We start from the raw sequence: 20941 nt of genomic DNA, 5'->3' as shown, positions 1-20941 counted from the left end.
AGTGGCCAAGAGCCAGGAGATATTAGCATACCCGTTAGCGCCGTAGATGTGGATTGGTGGCTTCGTAATGATGAGGCCATACAGAATGCCTTTTTAGGCTATGGTGGCAAGATACATTCTCAGCAGCCACAAGGGAAATTATGGCAATTGTTAAGGCGGAATCAATGGATACAGAGATCCAAAGTAAGTAAGAACCCATTGCCAGGCGGTGTCACTGTCTACACTGATGCCGGCAAGCGTCTGCGGCGTGCAGCCTGTGTCTGGAAGGAAGGTGACAATTGGAAGCGACATATCATGGAGGGACAACTTCAAGATTCCCTCCAGACTTTGGAGCTGACTGCCGTAGTTTGGGCTTTGACTAACTGGATAAATATTCCCTTAAATGTGGTGACTGATTCAATGTATGTGGCTGGAGTAGTGCCGCGTCTAGAAGATGCCCTATTAAGGGAAACAACGAATCCTAGATTGGGGAATTTGTTTGTCAAACTACGATCTGTATTAGGTCAACGAACAGCAGCCTGTTGTATTATCCATATTCGTAGTCATCAATTGGACATTGGTCTTGGCCAAGGTAATCAGCTGGCTGATAGTCTAGTCAGTCCAGTGTGTCATGTACCTCCTATGGATAAATTCCAACAAGCTAGACAAAGTCATGAAAATTTCCATCAAAATGCTAAGGGGTTAAAAAGACAATTTAATTTAACAGAAAATGAGGCAAAAGGTATAATTCAGGCCTGTCCAAAATGTGGAAATCATGGTCCAGGTATAGGGTCTGGAGTGAATCCCAAAGGACTAAAGGCATTAGAATTATGGCAGATGGATGTCACACATGTCCCCGAGTTTGGTCGATTGAAGTATCTGCATGTAACTATAGACACCTTTTCAAAAATGATATGGGCAACTGTGTTGCCTGGAGAAAGGGCGCATCATGTATGTAAACATTTGCTTGCTTGTTTTGCAGTGTTAGGCGTGCCTGAACGTATTAAAACTGATAATGGACCTGCTTATGTTAGCCAAAAGGTCAGGGCATTTTTAGCAAGATGGGGAGTCGATCATGTTACCGGGATCCCACACTCGCCTACTGGACAAGGGCTAGTGGAACGCACGCACCAAGTCCTGAAGGACTATCTAGACAAACAAAGGGGTATAGAGGTAGATCCTCAACAGAGATTGCATCGTGTACTCTTTACACTAAATTTTCTCTGTCTTATGGGAGATCGAGAGGAACCACCAGTAGTGATTCATCATCAACATCTTAAGTTTAATAGTGTAACGACACTTCCCCAAGTTAAAGTAAAGTATAGGGATCCTGCCTCTGGAATGTGGTTAGGACCTGTCCCGGTTATATTTAACGGTCGAGGATATATGTGTGTCTCCACAGATCGCGGTCCAGTGTGGGTGCCGAGCAGAAACGTGAAGCCTGTTCTAGCTCATCGTAACTCATCCGACGAGCAAGATGAACCTGCTCCTGATAATCGGGGCATTACTCCCGGTGGTAATGAGTCTTCACAAGATTGAGCCCAGGGAAAATATGTGGGTTACCTGGGCGAACAAAACAGGTCAACAAGCATTTTGCCTTTCACTTGCGTCTGTTACAGAACCTTTTAGAACATGTTTAATAAGAGTACCACGTTTTAAGGCAGATGAATTTAGTAGCTTTGCTAGCCAAAATTGTAGCCAATCTAAAAGTAGTAGCGAATGTAGCGCCACACTCATTAATAGTTTAAATGTTACACTGCCGTGGGACCCCCAAGAGCTAAACTTGTTAGGTTCAATGAGAATTGGAAATACCTCAAAAAACTGGACTCAAACCTGTATTGTATTTGGAGGACCTGCCTTTACTGGTCCTAATTTTTATAGATCATATAGTTGGACTGGGTGGACGAACGTCACGTCAAAGGTAAATGGTTATAATTATCAAAACGCAGGCGACTTTTGTGGCACGAATAGCTCCAGCAGCCAAGGGCTGGGGGCCTTAGGAGCTGAAGCTGAGGGAGGAAAATCAATCTGGAACAATGGCACCCCAAAGGCCTTGCCACCAGATGTATTTTTGATATGTGGTGATAGAGCATGGCAGGGAATTCCACAAAACGTGTTTGGTGGGCCGTGTTATCTTGGCAAGTTGACGTTATTAGCCCCAGATCAGAATTGGTGGAGAAATATAATAAGTATGACAAAAGAAAAAACAGAGAGACGTAAAAGACGAACAGTCACAGGTCTTTCACCAGATTGTGATGATGAGCTCGCCCTCCTCAGTACTACTGAGAGGGTGTTTTTGTCCTTGTTTATACCTGGGGGGGCGGCAGGACGAGCCCTGAAACAGATAGGGCAACTAGCCTGTTAGGCCGAAAAACAAGCAAATATCACTACCGAAATAATAGAGGCTTTATTAGAGGATCAAAATAGCTTGCGCCATGCAATTTTGCAAAATAGAGCAGCAATTGATTTTTTGCTATTAGCTCAAGGTCATGGTTGTGAAGATTTTGAAGGCATGTGTTGTATGAACCTGTCTGATCATGGTGAATCAATTCACAAACAGCTGCAGCGGCTAAAAGAGCATGCCAACAAAATTCAACAGGACCAGGGGTTTCTTGATGAATGGTTAACCAGTTCATTTGGGCCTTTGCCGCAATGGCTAAAAGGCTTGTTGGCTGAAGGGTTGCGACTTTTAATAATCTTAGTTATTGTAGGTTTGTGTTTTTGTATAGCATTTAGCTGTATTAAAAGGACCCTTTTAACCATGGTAAATCATGCCTGGATTGCTCAAAAACAAGAAGGGGGAATTGTGGGAGAGTGGTTGAGTGACAAAGGGCACGATTTGATTGATGTGAGCATTCCAGCCTTTGATATGGCTGAAGAACCAGATGTCACGGTGGAATGTCTTTGAGATAAGGAAGAAAGCAGGAGGAGCACTTGGTAAACAAGATAAGCGGAACCAAGCCTGGGAAATGTCGACGGACCCCCTTCGCGTGAGCAGCGCATGAACAGCAGCTTTGTACCAACCAAATAACTGTTTTAGGTGCATGGACAAATGTAGTTATCCAATAGTATAGTTGTTATTAGCGCGTGCTTTGCTTGGTTGTATATATAAACCTGTCGAATAGTCTAATTAAAGGAGAACGACCATACTCATATTGAGACTCATCGTTACTCCGGGTCCGTCTCCCACTCCGGCAAACACCTACCCCCCCTTCCCCCATACAACTTGCAGCTTTGATATACAAGATACCAAGCTCTCCTTCCACAGAAGGCTGATAGACCTTTCAGGGTAAGAAGCACCTCACAATTTTCTAATAAGAAAACTCATACCTGAGTTGTGACTCAAGTTGGGCCTTTCACATTATATCTGAAAGTTTTCCATTCTCCAGTTGTCTTGGCCAAAGAATAAATTGCTACCAGGGACTTGTATTTACCCATACCATCATTTTCATTTTGCCTTTTGAGATTATAATGAGTGTGGGCCAAGGGCCGCCTTCCCTTTTTATATCATCATCAAGTACTATGCTGACATTTAATAGCAGTATCAAACATGGAAGGTGGTGTGATAGAGAGTCACTCTTCTCTTAAGTGTGCTGCAGTAATTCTAAATGTGGTAGTCAGGTGTAACTTTAAACAACAGTCAGTCTCTTCCCCCTGCCTCCCCTTTGAGACCTAAACTCTGTTCAGGCAGGTGGTGGGGTTTTTTATTTGTTTGCTTTTTAATTATTTCAGTATTTGTATGTGGCATTTCAAAAAATGGTAGTTTCTTATCTCAGGTCTGGTGAAATTACTCTCTCCAAATGTTTACAGATAGTTTTTTCTAAATTATTCTCCAAATAATATTCAGTTACTTCTTTGAGTTAAATATTCACCATTTTTAATAGTTCATGTCTTTAATTGTAATTTGATTGCTTCTGAATTTAAACTTTTGTAAGGGAACCTATATTTTAGAGCTGAAAAAATTGGCAATTCTTATCATGGCACTTCTGCTCAGAAAAAAACAATTATTGTTAATGTGATTATTCTGTGTTTGGAAGCGTAGGTGTCAAACTGCTGCTCGTCAGGAACACTGTAATTGTGAATTGACTTGCTTTTTCCTTCTAGGCATTTGAGAGCAAAACCAACAATAGCTGTAACATCAAGAGGGTGCTATGGGCTGGAAGATGAGATGGGAAGGGCAAGCACTTCAAGATGTCATTCCACACCTCGTACTTTAGTAGGCTTGACAACAGGTGTCTTTGAGTCCATAATGGTTCAGGTTTTGAGACAGGAAGAACAGCTGAGAGCAAAGGAGGAAAAGAGGTAATAGGAAAAAACTGGGGGTGGGAGGAATTGTTTTTAATAATCTTGTCTTCATGTTTCTCTAAAGCACCTTCTTTAGGAGAATAAAAATTATCACAGAATCATTCAGGTTGAAAGGGACTTCAGGAGGTCTTTAGTCCAACCTCCTGCTCAAAGCAGGGTCAGCTATGAGGTCATACCAAGTTACTCAGCAGGGCTTTATCCAGTCTGGTCTTGAAAATCTCCAAGGATGGACACTGCACAACCTCCCTTGGCAACCTGTTCCAATGCTTGACTGTTCTCATGGTAAAAAAGTTTCTCCATATATCTGGTCTGAACTTCTCTTGTTTCAAATTATGTCTGTTGTCTCTTGTCCTGCTGCTGTGCATCACTATTAAGAGCCTGTTGTGTTAAAAGTTACTGTCGTGTAGGAGTCTGAGGAGTGGCTGGGGGGCGAACCCTCCCATTGAGTCACAAGGTTCAGACAGGACCCCCTTGCTTTCTAAACTCCTTCTCAGAGAGGAGTCTAGGTGCGGCTAGGTCCAGTCTTAGTCTCAGACTTGGTCAATGGTTTATTTTCTAAGGACTGTATAGGTAGCCACTCATCAGAGTCAACGTTTGCCTGTCAGAGCCCTCTCAGGGCTTTCACTGAAACAGCTTCGCAAAGTTGATTAAGGCGACAGCATTAAAGTAATTTGACAACGTTATAAGTCCGGTCGCATTCAGTGTACTGAACTATCACAATTACAGATTCACAAATAACGCGATGCACCCCCAGTCTAGTCGTGTTGCATGAACTACCACGGCCACACTTAAAGAGTCTGGTCATGTTCAAGGAGAACTATCATGGCTAGATTAATGAAGAGTGCAGTTTATTAGAGCAACAGACACACAGGTTCTTTTGGATTACCGGTGATAAATTCACTGTCTGCAAAGCACGTGCAAATACCAAGAGTATGAGTAACACTGCTGGCTACAAACGCGTTAAAAGTTATAAAGCGACTCTATAGAGATTTCTAAGTTTCCCGGGGAGGCACTTGGAATAACCAAGTGTTCGAATCTTATGCGAAGGCATCCCGATGAGGGGGAAGAGAGGCTCAGCCCATTGATTGATCCCAGAGGTCAGAGTGGTATGCGATGGTGTCTTCCCTAACATTCTCTCTCTCTTAAGCTATTTTATACTATTTTTCACCTTTCAGGTGGAGCTTGAGTGACTCTAGTCATACATACCTTTGTTTAGGATTGGTGTAAAGTTTTCTCGCTTTGCTTTTAAAGGTATAAGCTAGAAAAATTCAAAGTGCAAGCTCAGTGAGGGGTGGTCGCACCTTGGAGGCGGGTAGCTTTTGGGATGGAGGTGTGTTTTGGTATTATAATGATGTTATAATGAGCAAGGTTCACCAAAAGGACAGCATTTTGTCAAAAACGTGGCAGGCTGTTGGCCCAGGGTAGCAAATATGCAGCTTATTGGTTCCATGGTACCTTCAAGTTATCACAGAGCCTGGCCATGGTGTCTCCACACCGCTCCACCCTCCGAGCAGTTCCTCTTAGAGCCAACACACCAGGTTCCCCTGGCATTGCCGACATCTAAGGTTGCAGGCCTAGGTAACTTCCGTGGATGGATTCCTTGCATGTCAGCCACACTCCACCCGGGAAGCTTCTTCAGTGCTGTACCTTACCTAAAAGTGTGAATATAAATTTAATTTCTAAGTCACCTCCAGCAATTATTCCACAGAGCCTAGCTCTGTTGTCTTGATGGCCTCCTCATACATATTGAAAGGCTGCTGTTAGGTCCCCCTAAAGCCTACTCTTCTCTAGGCCTCTCCTCATAGGGCATGTGCTCCAGCCCCTTGACCATCTGGGTGCCTCTCCACTGGACTTGCTCAAGTTTATCAATATCTTTCTTGTCCAGTTTGGGCCCCCCAGTTCACAGTGTTGTTCCTGGTCCTGAGTTTACTTATGAACCCAGGACTACAATACAGTGCATCCACAAATTAAGTAATTAGTTTTTGATTTATCTTTTTATTGGGAAAAAAATGAAGCACTGTTGTATTGCGTGTACGTGACAAGGTTTTGGTAGCGAGGGGGGTAGAGGGGTGGCCTCTGCGAGAAGAGGTAAGGAGCTGCCCTGTGCCGGACACAGCCAGTTCCAGCCAGCTTGGCAACAGACTCATTACAGGCCAAAGCTGAGCCAATCAGAGGAATTGGTGGCGCCTCTGTGAAAACATATTTAAGAAAGGGGAGAAAACACCAGTCAGGCAGAGGAAGAGGGAACAAATAAAGTGAGAAACAGCAGAGGGAATACCAAAGTCAGAGGAGGAGGAGGTGCTCCATGGCAGAGCAGATATTCCCTGCAGCCTGTTGAGAACCCACACTGGAGCAGATGGATATTCCCAAAGGAATTGCAGCCCATGGAGAACCCATGCTGGAGAAGAGGGAAAGAGTGAGAAGGAAGGTGCAGCAGAGAAACCTCTACATCCTGACCACAGCCCTTCCCCCATGCTCTGCACCACTTGTTGCCTCACTGAAGGGACTGAGTGTAACCTGTGTGGATAACAAGGAGGGGAGGAGGTGTGCTTGGAGTGAAGTTGAGCCTGAGAGTGAAGTTGAATCTGGGAAAGTGGGAGGAAAGGTGTTTTCCCTAAGTGTGTAAATGTTTGGGGTATTTTTCTGTTGTGGGGGTTTTTTTTGTTTCCCAATATCTGAATCAGTACTTGAATATTTATATTATATTAATTGGCAATCAATTACGTTAATTTTCCCCAAGGTGAGTCTGTTTTGCCCATGACAGTAATTGGTAAGCAATCTTCCTGTCTTTATCTTGACCCATGAGTCTTGCTCTCCTGTTCTTCCTATTTTCTCCTTCTATCCTGCTGAGGAGGGTGGGGATTGAGCAAGAGGCTGGGTGGGAGTTTTGCTGCTAGCCAGAGCCAATCCACCACAACTGTGGTGAAGAGGAAGAGTTTGGGCATAGCAGTTTGAAAATAAGGTCATGTAAATTCCAGTACTAGGCCACATCTGTGATCTGTATATCCCATATATTTTTCTCCAACAGTGGTCAGTACTAGAAGCTTCAAAGGGAAAAAATAAAAAAATTTGAAATAATCCTGAAAAAATCTTCCTGTAGAGACAATTTTATCCTAATTCTGTCTTTTAGAGTCTACTTTGTGCCCCGAGATGAAAATGTTTGTACATAATCCAAACATAAAATAAAAACCCTCTCTTACCAATGTAACACTAGATATTCTTATTATTCATACACACATTTTATTTGTATTATTCATGCAAAAGTCCAATTATTCACTTTGAAACTTACCTAACATATCTTATGTGCTAATAAATTCACTAGTAACTAAGATAAAGGTGATTATATAAAGTAAAAGCATTTTTTTTCCGCACAAACTTGTTGTCTTTGAATTTCACTGTACTATGAAAAAAGTAAGTGAAGTGCCCTGTCTATCTTTTAATGTTTTGTATACTTCTGTCATGTTCCCTCTTATTAGTGCTTTGTCTGAAGTCCCAGATTTCTCATCCTCTCTGTGGAAGGTTTTTACAGGATTCTTGACATGTCTCTGAATACCCACTACTTTTGCTCTATCTTTTTTTTTTTTTTTTTTTTTTTTTTTTTTAGATAGGGGGACCAGAACTGAATACAGTGTTCCAGGTGAGGGCATACCATTTATTAATGTAATGACACTTTTATTTTGAGTCTTATTTCTTTAGACTGGACATTAGGAAGCATTTCTTTACCGAGAGGGTGGTCAAACACTGGAACAGGCTTCCTAGAGAGGTGGTCGATGCCCCATGCTTGTCAGTGTTTAAGAGGCATTTGGACAATGCCCTTAATAATATGCTTCAACTTTTGGTCAGCCCTGAATTGGTCAGGCAGTTGGACTAGATGATTGTTGTAGGTCCCTTCCAGCTGAAATAGTCTAGTCTATTCTAGTATTTTTCCATCACGTTGTTCATGCATCTTAATATTTGCTTCCTTTTTGACCATCACTACACATTTATTAGTAACATGTCTGTGGGGAAAAGGAAGTACTTATGTATATGTGAGATGCTTATACTTAGGCATGTGTGTTTGTGTACCAAAGTAGGAAGTTAGAAGGTTGGTGTCACAAGCCATAGTAAAATCATTTGAAAGTAAGACTTCACTAGGTATTTGTTTTAAGAGATTTTATTTGGGTGATTGATGATCAAGTACGTAGTCTGCTGATACAGGACAGTAGAAATATTGAAAGTGCCAAAAAAGAGAGAGGGGAAATGTATTTCCCTCCTCCCTAAAAAGAACACCCAAACTGTTGGTATTTGCTAAGTTTTTCTTCTGTTTTAGAACTAGTGGTGATGAGAAATAAGGGACTATAACTTCTCATTTTGTAGCAGTGATTTTAGACCCACTCTATAATCCAAAATAAAGACAAATTATATAATAATTTATGTGCTGTTTTGTTACTTTGAAATATGTATGTTTGCCATACCATAGTTTTAATTTCCCTTTGCTATTTCTTTTAGTATATCTAGTATCTGAATTTTCAAACTTTTTTCATTTCAATAGGCTGAGAGAGCAAGAAAGAAAAGAAGCAGAAGAAGCTAGTCAGAAAGAAATAGAAGAATGGGAAAAGTCACTTTTAGCTCAAGCAGCACCTACAAGAATGGAGACAATGTGGGAAATTCCAGCTATTGGTCATTTCCTCTGTTTAGCTCAACAGATTTTAAACTTACCTGAAATAGTGTTCTATGAATTGGAGTGTTGTCTTCTGATGCCTCAATGTAATGCTTTTTTATCTAAAATAATGACTTCTTTGTTAAGTCCTCCTCATCGCAGATCTACTTTGCATCAAAAACCAATCCTTCCTTATGGGACTTGGGAAGCAGCACTTAGACAGAAAGTACAGCAGTGGTATACTGTTGTAGGGCAAACTGACAACCCCAATGGCTGTGCTGAAAAACTTGGGCTATGTCCCCAGTTTTTTTAAGTCCTTGGAGAAGTTAATCCTTTGGAAAAAAAAACATTTCATGAGCTTCCATTCTACCAAAAAGTGTGGCTGCTAAAAGGTCTCTGTGACTTTGTTTATGAAACACAAAAAGATGTCCAGGATGCTGTGCTAGGTCAGCCCATCCATGAATGCAGAGAAGTAATCCTTGGTTATGACTACTTGGAGAATGATTATGTTCATTTTCCACAGTTCTGTGGTGCAGATGTTCGGATTTACAGGCAAAAACCTCTTCAGGCCCCAGAATTTCCAACTCATGCCATCAAAGTAAAAAAAGTACCACAGATTAAATTGGAGAAAGTAAAATGTGACCCTGTAAACAAAAGCAATGAGGAAGTTGCATCTGATGGCAGAGAAGAGCTGCTACCTTGTGCCAACACAGAACCAGGGAAAAATGTTAATTACAGTGTTTGCTGTCCAGGAAAAAAAATCACTTGGATAGCTTTAGTGACACCTCAGAAAAAATAAAACTTAACTCTGAAATAAAATCTCAAAGAGTCTATGACATCAAAAAACCTGGTTGTTATAAAGAGAACTTGGTGAAAACAACTAGTTCAGGAGAGATTGTTGGCTTTGGAGAACTACATAGCACAGGAGAAATTAGGGTTGTAGAAAATGGGGAAAACTGTGGTGAAACTTGTATAGTAAAAACTGAGCCCAGCCTGTCAAAAGAGAATACCCTGAAAACCTGCCAAATGCATGTAAATGACAGTCATAATGACAATTCAGACATGACTTGCCACAAAATTGCTAAAGAAACAGTGTTGGAGAACTCATTGCAAAATATTAAGAAACTAAAACTTACTAAAATGCTGGCAAAAAAGAAGAAAAATAAAAAAAAGAAATTGAAAGATGCTTTAAATGAAAATCTACAAAGAAAACTTGATGACTTGCAAAAAAAGCATGAGATTCATCCTTATCCATTCAAATCTTATAAACCTGAGAAGCAGAACAAGTTGTTTATAATCAAAAAGACAGCGAAACATGAGCACAAATCTGGTAAGTTGATTTTTTGTTTACTGCACTAAAAATAAGGGAAATGTTGGGGGTTTTTTTTGTTTTTTTTAGTGTGTTAGAAGTTCTTCTTGGTTGAATAGGTCACATTTTACTTTGAACTGGGACAGCATTATTGTATTACATGTTTCTGATGTTAATTTTAATGTAAGTTTCCCATTCCATAATACAGTCATATAAAACAGGCTCATCAGTTGATTGAATCATGATTCACGTGCAGACTTTACCCAGAGAGAACATAATTAATTGGGAGAGATTTTGTTACAAAAATACCTAGGACAATGAATCTGTTTCAGAGAGCATAGTTTAACTTGTAGCAATTGTGGAAATATTTGTCCCCTTTCTGACAGTATTACCTCATGCTAGTTGCAGAGAAATGTAGAGTAAATCATGTGAGGTCATGATTTTACTAGTAGAACTGTGTAATCTTAATTGCCTATCAGTACAGATTTGACCACAGGCCCACGATCATATTTCTGCTAAATTAGCCAGACCACTTAATACAGGCTTTCTGTGAGTAGTATTTTTTTAATTACAGATCACAAAATCACAGAATCATATAGGTTGGAAAAGACCTTTAAGATCATCAAGTCCAACCGTAAACCTAACACTACCAAGTCCACCACTACACCATGTCCATAAGCACCTCATCCAAACGTCTTTTAAATACTTCCAGGGATGGTGACTCAACCACCTCCCTGGGCAGCCTGTTCCAATGTTTGATAACCCTTTCGGTGAAGAGACTTTTCCTAATATCCAGTCTAAACCTCCCCTGGCGCAACTTGAGGCCATTTCCTCTCGTCCTATCACTAGTTACCTGGGAGAAGAGACCGACCCCCACCTCTCAACAACCTCCTTTCAGGTAGTTGTAGAGAGCAATAAGGTCTCCCCTCAGCCTCCTTTTCTCCAGGCTAAACAACCCCAGTTCCCTCAGCCGCTCCTCATAAGACTTCTGCTCTAGACCCTTCACCAGCTTCGTTGCCCTTCTCTGGACACGCTCCAGCACCTCAATGTCTCTCTTGTAGTGAGGGGCCCAAAACTGAACACAGTATTCGAGGTGTGGCCTCACTAGCACCGAGTACAGGGGCACAATCACTTCCCTAGTCCTGCTGGCCATGCTATTTCTGATACAAGCCAGGATGCCATTGGCTTTCTTGGCCACCTGGGCACACTGCCAGCTCATATTCAGCTGGCTGTCCTGGGGGTGTCCAACACTCCCAGGTCCTTCTCTGCTGGGCAGCTTTCCAGCCACTCTTTCCCCTTGAGATATGGCTCAACTAGATATTGTTATAACTTAAGAGTGGTACAGATGAGGTATACCTGATCCAGCAAGTTTTCCAGGATAAAGTTATCTTCAAAAAATTTTTTTTTACAATTTTGAAATTAGTAAAGTTAAAAAGTGCTAAACCAGTACAAATTATCATGTGACTGAAGCATTTTTGATTTAGCATGAAGCACCCTAAAGCTGGATCTTCCATCTTGTTGAAGCATGGGCCAAGATATATGTTATGTTTTAATTGAGTGTTTCAAACATGGCATTTATGGAAGCAGCAGCAAGTTTATTTTCAGGATACTGTAATACTGTTGTATTGGGTTTACATGGCAAGGTTTTGGCGGGGGTCTGCAGGGGTGGCTTCTGCGAGAAGAGACCAGGGGCTGGCCCTGTGCCGGACACAGCTGATTCTAGCTGGCTCTGCAATGGACCCACAGTTGACTGAAGCTGAGCCAATCAGCAATGCTGGTGGTACCTCTGTGAGAACATATTTAAGAAAGGGTAAAAAAAATGCTGCATGACAATTGTGAGATAGAGGAGGGAAGAAAAAAAAAGTGTGAGAAACAATCCTGCAAACACAAAGGTCAGTGAAGAAGGAGGAGGAGGTGCTCAAAGCACCAGAGCAGAGATTCCCCCGCAGCCTGTGGAGAAGACCACTATGAAGCAGGTTGTCCCCCTGCAGCCCGTTGGAGGACCCTACACCAGAGCAGGTGGATATGCTGTGAAGGAAGCTGCAGCCTATGGAGAGGAGCCCACGTTGGAGCAGGCTTCTGGCAGGAACTGTGGCCTGTGGGGGACCCATGCTGGAGCAGCCTGTTCCTGATGGACTGTATCCCATGGAAAGGACCCACATTGGAGCAGTTTGTGAAGGACTGTATCCCGTGGTAGGGACCCCACACTGGAGCAGGGGAACAGTGTGAGGAGGCAGGAGTGGCAGACATGAAGTGATATGAACTGACCCCATTCCCCATCCCTCCTGTGCTGCTCGGCAGGAGGAGGAGGTAGAAGAGTTGGGAAGAAAGGAGTGAAGTTGAGCCTGGGAAGAATTGATGTGTGTGGGTGTCCTGGTTTCAGCTGAGATAGAGTTAATTTTCTTTATAGTGGCTGGTATGGGGCTATGTTTGGGATTTGTGCTGAAAACAGTGTTGATAATACAGAGATGTTTTAGTTGTTGCTGCACTAGTCAAGGACTTTTCAGCTTCCCGTGCTCTGCCAGGTGCAGAAGAAGCTGGGAGGGAACACAGCCAGGATAGTTGATCCAAACTGACCAAAGGGCTATTCCATACCATATGATGTCATGCTCAGTATATAAAGCTGGGGAAGAAGAAGGAAGGGGGGGATGTTTGGAGTGATGGTGTTTGTCTTCCCAAGTCACCGTTATGCGTGATGGAGCCCTGCTTTCCTGGAGATGGCTGAACACCTGCCTGCCCATGGGAAGTAGTGAATTAATTCCTTGCTTTGTTTTGCTTTGTTTTTTCAGTGTTGTAGCTACTGCTGGATAGGTAAGATGTAGTACATCAAGGAGGTGGGTCTAACAACCACAGCTGTTCTATAGCTGTAGCTATTTAAGAAAGTGACCTCAAATATTTCAAGCTCATAGCTTTTTGGATTTTTTTTTTCAGTCTGAGAAATTAATTTATTTTGGTGAGGAGGGTTTTTTATCATTAACTTACCACATCATTGTGGAGAGAGAGAGACCTCCTGAGGCTCCTTCCAACCTGAAATGTCCTAAGCATAAGTGAATTTGAATATTTTTGTGTTAAAGATTATTTACTTGCTCAGTTTGGAAATTGGGTGTAGGTGCACTGTTCCTGAGAGCTGCAATGCATCAAAGCATGTCTTTAAGAAATTTTCCTGAAAAGCTGTCAAAGAAAAAATACCTTTAAAACCTGGAGAATATAAACAGTATTATTTTTTAATTAGTAGGGAGCAAGAGGCTAACTTTTCTTTTTTTAATAGTGAGATCATCAATTCTATTGCTATAGTACTCCTTGGTCCTGCTGGTGAAAGGGAAGGGCTTGGGGAGGAGTGGATGGATCCTGCAGGTCAACACTTGGTCACACAGATGGTGTAGTCAACAGGGATTTAGCTTTTACAATCATCACTCTGAGGACTACTAGAGAGAGATGGGATCCACCTGACAGTGGGACAAGAGCATCTTTGTTAAAGAAGCCGCTGCTCGAGCACACTCACACCATTCAGGGAGTCGCACACACACCACCTGAGACTTTAACTGCTAAGACCTGAGTCCCTTCGCAGCGGGCAGCTCCACTGAGCTGACAGGTGCCCCTTTTTTACTCCTTGCTCACACACATACATGCTCACTCTCGGGTGCTTCCTCTCCCCTATGGCTTGACCCTAGGTTTCCTGAAGCAGAGTCTCTGATACGACGTACACCAGACAAATTTATTGGTACAGCGGTGAAAACAGCTCGAGCTGGGTGCCTCCAGAGAGGGACCCAGAACAAAGAAATCCCTGGGTAATTATACCCTTACAATCTAAATTCCCCTCCCCTCAGGAGACAGTTTGGACCAATAGTAGTATTTGGGTCTGGGGTCTTCCTGTTCTTCATTGGGGCCTTTCATTGTCTCTAGGCGGGCCGATTCTTCTCTTATCTCTAAGATTGCAGCTTCTGCTAAGGTTGAAGCCTCCTTATCTTTCTGGTTTGCACCGGTTTTGGGGGCCTTCCTTCATGTAGCCAAGTAAAAGTTCAGTGCACGGTCGGTGGATCTAGGTGAAAGTTCTTGTGGCCTAAGACTTCAACAAGCCTTGATACTAATGCTAAAGTGATTACTACAACATCTTTGCCAACAGGCTGGCCAACCCTGGTGAGGAGAGCTTTAAATTAGGAATGATGGAACAGGAAGATGACACAACCCACAGTCAAGTGAGGAAGTGGTGGGTGCTGGCCAAAAGGAAAGGGTGCAGGATGATGGAAACAAGGGAGACATCAGGAATGATAAAACAGGCTAAAGGGGTGCCCACCTCAAATGTATGCACTCAAATGCATGCAGCCTGGGAAACAAGCAGGAAGACAAGCAAGGAAGATGGGGGTGGGGGGTTGCCCTTTATGTGAAGGAGCAGCTTGGATGTATGGAGCTCTTCTGTGGGCTGGATTGCAGTCTGACTGAGAACTTGTGATTCAGGATCAGAGGTGAGGCCAGTAAGGATGACATCATGGTGGGAGTTTGCTACAGACCATCTCATTAGGGTGAGGAAGTGAACGAAGCATTCTTTAAGCAACTGGAAGAAGTCTCTATATCACAGATCCTGGTTCTTAGGGGGGGCTTTAACATCTCTGACATCTGCTGGAAAAGCAACATGGAGGGATACAAGCAGTCAAGAAGATTTCTGGAGGGTGTCAGGGATTAACTTCTTGATACAGGCACTGGATGCACCAAGCAGGGGTAACACACAGCTGTATCTGCTGTTCACTAACAAGGAAGAACTGGTTGGGGAATGTGGTCATCAATGGTAGCTTTGGCTGTAGTGACCATGAAATAGTGGAGCTCAAGATCCTGAGGGAAATGAGGAAAGAGTAGCACAGTACAGACCCAGGCCTTCAGGAGAGCAGATTTCAGCTTATTCAGGGAAGTACTAGGTAGGATCCCATGGGAGGCAGCTCTGAAAGGCAAAGGAGTTCAGGAAAGCTGGCAGGTCTCCAAATACAGCATTCTCCAAGAAAAAAAATGGTCCATCACAATACTCAGGAAGACAAGTAGGTGTACCAGGAGACGGGTTTGCCTAAGCAGGGTACTCATGGTAGAGCTCCAATGCAAAAAGAGGGCAGGGACAGGCTACAAAGGAGGAATTTAGAAATGCTGTCCAGGCATATAGGGATGTTGTCAGGAAAGCCAAAACTCAGCTGGAGGCGACACTCGCAGGAGAAGTCAAGGGCAACAAGAAGAACTTCTACTGCTACATTAGCAATAAAAGGTTGAACAAGGAAAATGTGGACTTGTTGTTGAATGGGCCAGGTGATTTGGTGACAGTAGATGTAAATAAGGCTGAGGTACTTAATGCCTGCCTTGACTTAGATTTATTGGTGAATTCTCCTGGACCCCTGTTCTCTCCAAGACTGTGTCCAATGGATTTCTTCCAAGCAGCTCTGTAAACAGGTCAAATTCTACTTTCCTGAAGTCCCCTGTTGTTCCTAGCTGTATGACATAGCTACTTTGAGAAGTTATATGTGATATATTAACCCTGATACTTTTTGAAGTAAACCAGTTACCTTAGGTTCAAGGAGTGTGGTGGGGTTTTTTTTTGTTTAAACAACTATATTATTACATAGTTCAGTTGGGTGGGAATTGCTTTATAGGAAGGCATTTGCTTTCTTCAGAAACATTTGATTTTTGCCACAGTTGAAACCAGACTGCTATGAAAGATGAAACTGTAATCTGCTTTCACATGTTAATTTTGGTGTATTCATGTGGGGATTTCTGTAAACTGCTTCTGCTTTGAGAATATATTTTAATATAATCTACAGAAGTTCCAGAGCCTAGTGTGTAGATTACTTTGCAGAAGTATCAGGGAACAAATTTTACAGGTAAGTTATATTATTTCTGAAATTTGTGGAGTAAGTTCTGGAGTTTGCTCCTCTCAGAACAGTATCATGAATTTTTTTTTTTCCTATGAATTAACATAATGTTACAATATTTGTATTAATTTTGGGGGGTTGTAGTGGGGTTGTTCTTGGAAAGAGGAAAGGGGGGGCTGCTATTTGCAAATGCTTATAGTTTAATATTTGATTTGGTTAAGTGTGTTTCTGATTCATCATGCTTATGTGACTTATCATCAGCCATCTATTAATTATAATGTAACTTTCAAGGCTGTATGTAATTGTTTTATTAATGAAGGGCAAGAAACAGCATTATAAAGCTTTTCTCTTTTAATCTTACAAGGAAAAAATCCATATCTAAAAAAGCAATCAAGAAGAAGAGGAAAGCTGTTGCAAAGTCTACTGTACCAGAATTTCAGGTAAATTATTTTAGTTTTTAAGTACTCGAAATCTGAATGTTTTAAAGTAATTCCCTTAGTGGTTGACTGAGACCACAGAAATTATAGTTAAAGGTGAATCTCATTTTTCCAATTGCAGCTAAGCAGATTGAAAATTTTAATCTAATAACACTTTCAAATGTGAATTTTACTTTTTGTTGATAGAAAATGTTTTAGCATTTTTGTTATGTGCAGCTTATCTTAACTAGTATTGTGCAACACTATATGACACATCAGTTAAAGCACAGAGCTTGAAAAACTAAGAGATGCTTGTAATTAATACTATAGATGCTACCAAATATATAGTTTTCATGGATAAAATTACTTGGGTTTTACATGAGTGTGACATTGATATTTGAATTGATGAGATATAGCTTGATTAGGTAAAGGACTTGGAGGAAAAAATTTTAGACTTGCGGACTCCTCTTGTTTTTACCTATTACCTCTTAGCTGTATGTGAACTTTAGACCAGAGAGCACCAAGAGAATGCTAATTATAATGTGGTTTTTATGATACTATAGCAGAAGTATTTTAGTTAGTACTTCAGCTATAAGTCACAATTCATCCATACATGTTTGCTTGAGTTGGAGCTCTCCTATGGTTATATCTTTTCATATTCCTTATGTTAAGAAAACAACTTGTGTTATTCTGAGCAGTAAGGCCTCACTAAATTGCAGTTATCCTGCAAACCCCTCAAATTGAATCAGTTTTGTCCATGATGATGTAGTGTTCCAGGTGGGGCTAGTAGAACTTCTAGAGATTAAAATCCCATAGTAGTAGTTGATGCTAAATAAGGGCCCACATCCTAACGTGCATTGACTTTTGTCTACATTCTAATGTTAGGGGCTAAAATTGCTCTTGGCAAGTCCAGAAAGTATGCAAAATGTTAAAAATGTGTAAATTTTTTTTTGGCACATTCCCTGCATGCATGTTCACTATTAAATAATTATAAATCCTGTTCTGCATTATTAAACTGTTGCTTTAAAAAAAAAAAATCTGTCCTACAAGTCTGTCTAAAACAGTATCAAAAGTTTAGCCCAACTTTTTTTTTTTTTTTTTTCTAACCTGTGTAAACTGTAGGATAACTAAAATGTATAACAATAATCTCGGCACTGTTTGATCAGGCTAAGATCTGTCAATACCAGTAGTGCAGCTTTACTAGGGGATGACTTAACCATTGATTTCAATAGGACAGGCAGGGTAGATGATTAGGACTATTTTTCAAACATTTGTAAATATTAAATTGAGTGGGAATACTACTGAAACTTTTAGATACTGCAGTGTAGTGTCCTTTCTTGATTCTCTCTAATTCACATACATGATGGCCGAACTTAATAAAATTATGTATATGTTTATGATAGCATTTTTTTTTAATCATTTGGTGAGGCACCTCAAGTCTATGCTTGATGTACGATATGCAAAGGGAAGTGTTTTTAATAACTGTAAGATTATTACTATTCATACATGGACATCAGTTTTTTTAATTAAAAAAACACACACATCCCCAACTTTTTGAAGAATGTAAATTTCTTTATGTACATGCAGTCTACTAACATCCTCACACTGTATAGATCCTTAATGCACATACACCACTGATGCATTATTCATTTTATAGGAATAGATCCTAGCACTTCAAATCAAAACAACCAAACCTTAAAGCTAAAAAAATTAGTATTAACTTTTAAAATATTTTCAATATAATAGTATACCCAAATCATATATTGTATTAAAATATTAATAATCATATTCAAGAGGTAAATGTACTAATAAATCCTAACAGTGAGAATGCCATGTTAAAGAACTGTTTGAGGAAACATATGACCCATTTTCTCTGCTCTCTTTCATAGTTTTAATGTCAAGAACAAAACAAACGCACAAATCGGCAAACAAAACTCCCTTACTTCTTTGTCATCTCAATCCTTAGCTCACATAAGGAAAAAAGTGTGTAGATGCAAGTTAAACTGTCCTTACAGAATAAGAACACATGAAAAGAGAAATCATATTTTTAATGTTCTGAAAATGCAAATGATCTGACAGGTGACATGACAGGTGATAAATCATGAGTTTACAAGTTAACTATTGTGTACTTTTTTTAGAAAAACTGAGTCCCAAATTTATTGTTACTTAACAGTATTTTAAAGATATTACAATAACTATACTGCTATAGAGAAAGGATACTCATTTTTTTCATGCAAATAAATTACATTCGTGTTTGGTAATAAATGCTTTCTTAGTCTTTCCCCTTTCCCTTATATATTATGTATGCATATAGCTACATATGCATATGATATGAATTTCTTCAAGGCCTTTTATGGTGGTTCTCAGTACAATATCAGAGTGCTTCAGGTATTTTTTATGTATTTGACAATAGCTCCTCTAAGTTGAGCTTCTGTTTTATCAGTGAGGGAATTGAGGCACAAAGATAGTAGGTTCAAAAGTCAGGATCTATGTATTTGAGTTGCATTTCTCATTCATGATGGTATGTGCTGATGATGTGTTGGTATGTGCTCAGCAATTTTGCAAATGAGATCCTAATGCCTGAAGTGAGACACTAAAAAAAATGAGAAACCAAAGTCTTCACAGGTTGTTGGATTATCACATAAGAGCTCTGTCATGGAGCCAAAGGTAGAGCCAGTATTTCAGTTGACTCAGGCATGAGATAATCATTCCCCTCCTGGCTATCTCTTTCCTTACTCAGTTCACTCTATTTCTAACTCTGCAGCAACTGATGCAAGAATTCTATGGACAATATCCTTTTTAGCTTTATACTTATGATTCATCCTCAGTCCATGGTACATTGAATTAATCTGGGGTCATGTGGAAGGAGGAAAAGAAAAAGCCAGGTTTAAGATTGGCTATACGTGACTATAACTCATTTGGCTGTATACCTTATATTATATTATAATTATATCATTACCTCTTTTTTTTTTCAAAGTGCTTGACTTTCTAAACTTGTACACTTTTGTAAAATAACAACAATGGTATAGCATCACAGTTTGTGGGCTTTCTTTTTTCCTGAAGGAGTGTGAACCATTGAGTGTAATCCAGTTAGCATTTATATGGTTCATTAAGAAGGTTTGGAGTTTTAATATGAGAGGTATGTCCTGTGTATATAGAATCTAATAGTTACTCATAGCAATAGTATAATTATTTAAAATTTTACTTGATAAATGTAGACACTTAGTTTGAATTGCTATATTTTCCTAACCCTCTGAAATGTACACAAACTATGAAAAATTGTAATTGCATTTTCACAGTTTCTCAAATTTTGATATCTTACTAAAAGTATCTGTCCTATATTTTAATGATGAAACATAACAGTTACTCCTCTGGGGTTTTGGTTTATTTATTTGAATTTGTCCAAACTTAAAACTCAGTGTGTTATTGAAGTCAAAATACATTGTCATGAATTAATGAGATTTGAAAAAAACCAAAAAGTAGCAGGTGTATGTTAATGACGTTTTGGGTTTTGTGTTCTATTTGTGTTTGACTTTACTAAAAGATTCCAACGTTTTCAGTATTAATGAAAAGCCTGAAGATGAACTTTGAATATTTTTGATATAGCATACCTTTAAATGAATGACTAACCTGGATAAGGGGTTATCTTCTCAAAGTTAGCTTTTGGAAAAATATTGATGTTTCAGTTATTTTGTTGAATCTTCCCCCTACCCCATATATATACAAAGAGATGTAAGTCTTACCGTGCAACAACCTGGAAGGTAATAGCTTTCTAGTTTGTAGTTTAAAAGTCTATTATGGACATAAATTATTGTAAATCAAAATGTTAAGACAGCTTTTCTTTGTGCAGAAATTTGGTCAAGAAAATAACATGCGTATTCTGAAAGGGAATGTTATGAAGCAAGACATTTTCTAAAGATTTGAATAGGAGGACATTAGTACAATGTGACTACAGTACTTCTGTTAAAACCATATTTTATGAAAATGGCTGAACTGATTAGGTTACCTTGCTGGATTACCCACTGTAACCATATGCAATTCTGTCAAAGTAAGAGAAGATGTACTAAGTGTAATTGCATTACTTCCTTACTTCCACAGTGTAGCACAAGGCGTAGTGTGCTTTGATTCACCAAGGAATTGCTTGGTACTCAAAACTGCTCAGAGTCATTGTTATACTTAGGACAAGTTTCCTAGCTTGTAGTATTCACTGCATTATTTCCTGTAAGAAAATGCTTATGTTTTGAAATGGAAACTGACAGGCAGAGATGTGTTACATCTGAAGACTGAATTATCTTCTAATGAATTTGTTTTCAAGAAGTCCTGGATATTTTTGTGTGTTTATGTATAAATTGCTATAAGAAAATAAAAAACAAATGGTGGCCTAGAATAACAACATGTAGTTTATAGATTATTTTTTTAAAAAATTAATTGTGCATGTGTTTGGGGG

General features: G+C 40.1%; 1 protein-coding gene across 1 annotated transcript in view; it reads left to right on the top strand.

Annotated features, from left to right (window-relative positions):
* Positions 1 to 20941, top strand: part of LOC140650756 (uncharacterized bromodomain-containing protein 10-like) — a 60451-nt gene that overhangs the window by 7011 nt on the left and 32499 nt on the right. Inside the window, 4 exon segments of the mRNA XM_072859474.1 lie at positions 4084 to 4281; positions 8816 to 9672; positions 9675 to 10257; positions 16443 to 16518. Coding sequence (XP_072715575.1) covers positions 4084 to 4281; positions 8816 to 9672; positions 9675 to 10257; positions 16443 to 16518 — 1714 coding nt within the window.

Source organism: Ciconia boyciana, chromosome 4 (assembly GCF_034638445.1).
Source record: "Ciconia boyciana chromosome 4, ASM3463844v1, whole genome shotgun sequence".
NCBI lineage: Eukaryota > Metazoa > Chordata > Aves > Ciconiiformes > Ciconiidae > Ciconia > Ciconia boyciana.
Note: the sequence above shows the minus strand (reverse complement) of the source record. Positions and strands in the feature narration are given on the sequence as shown.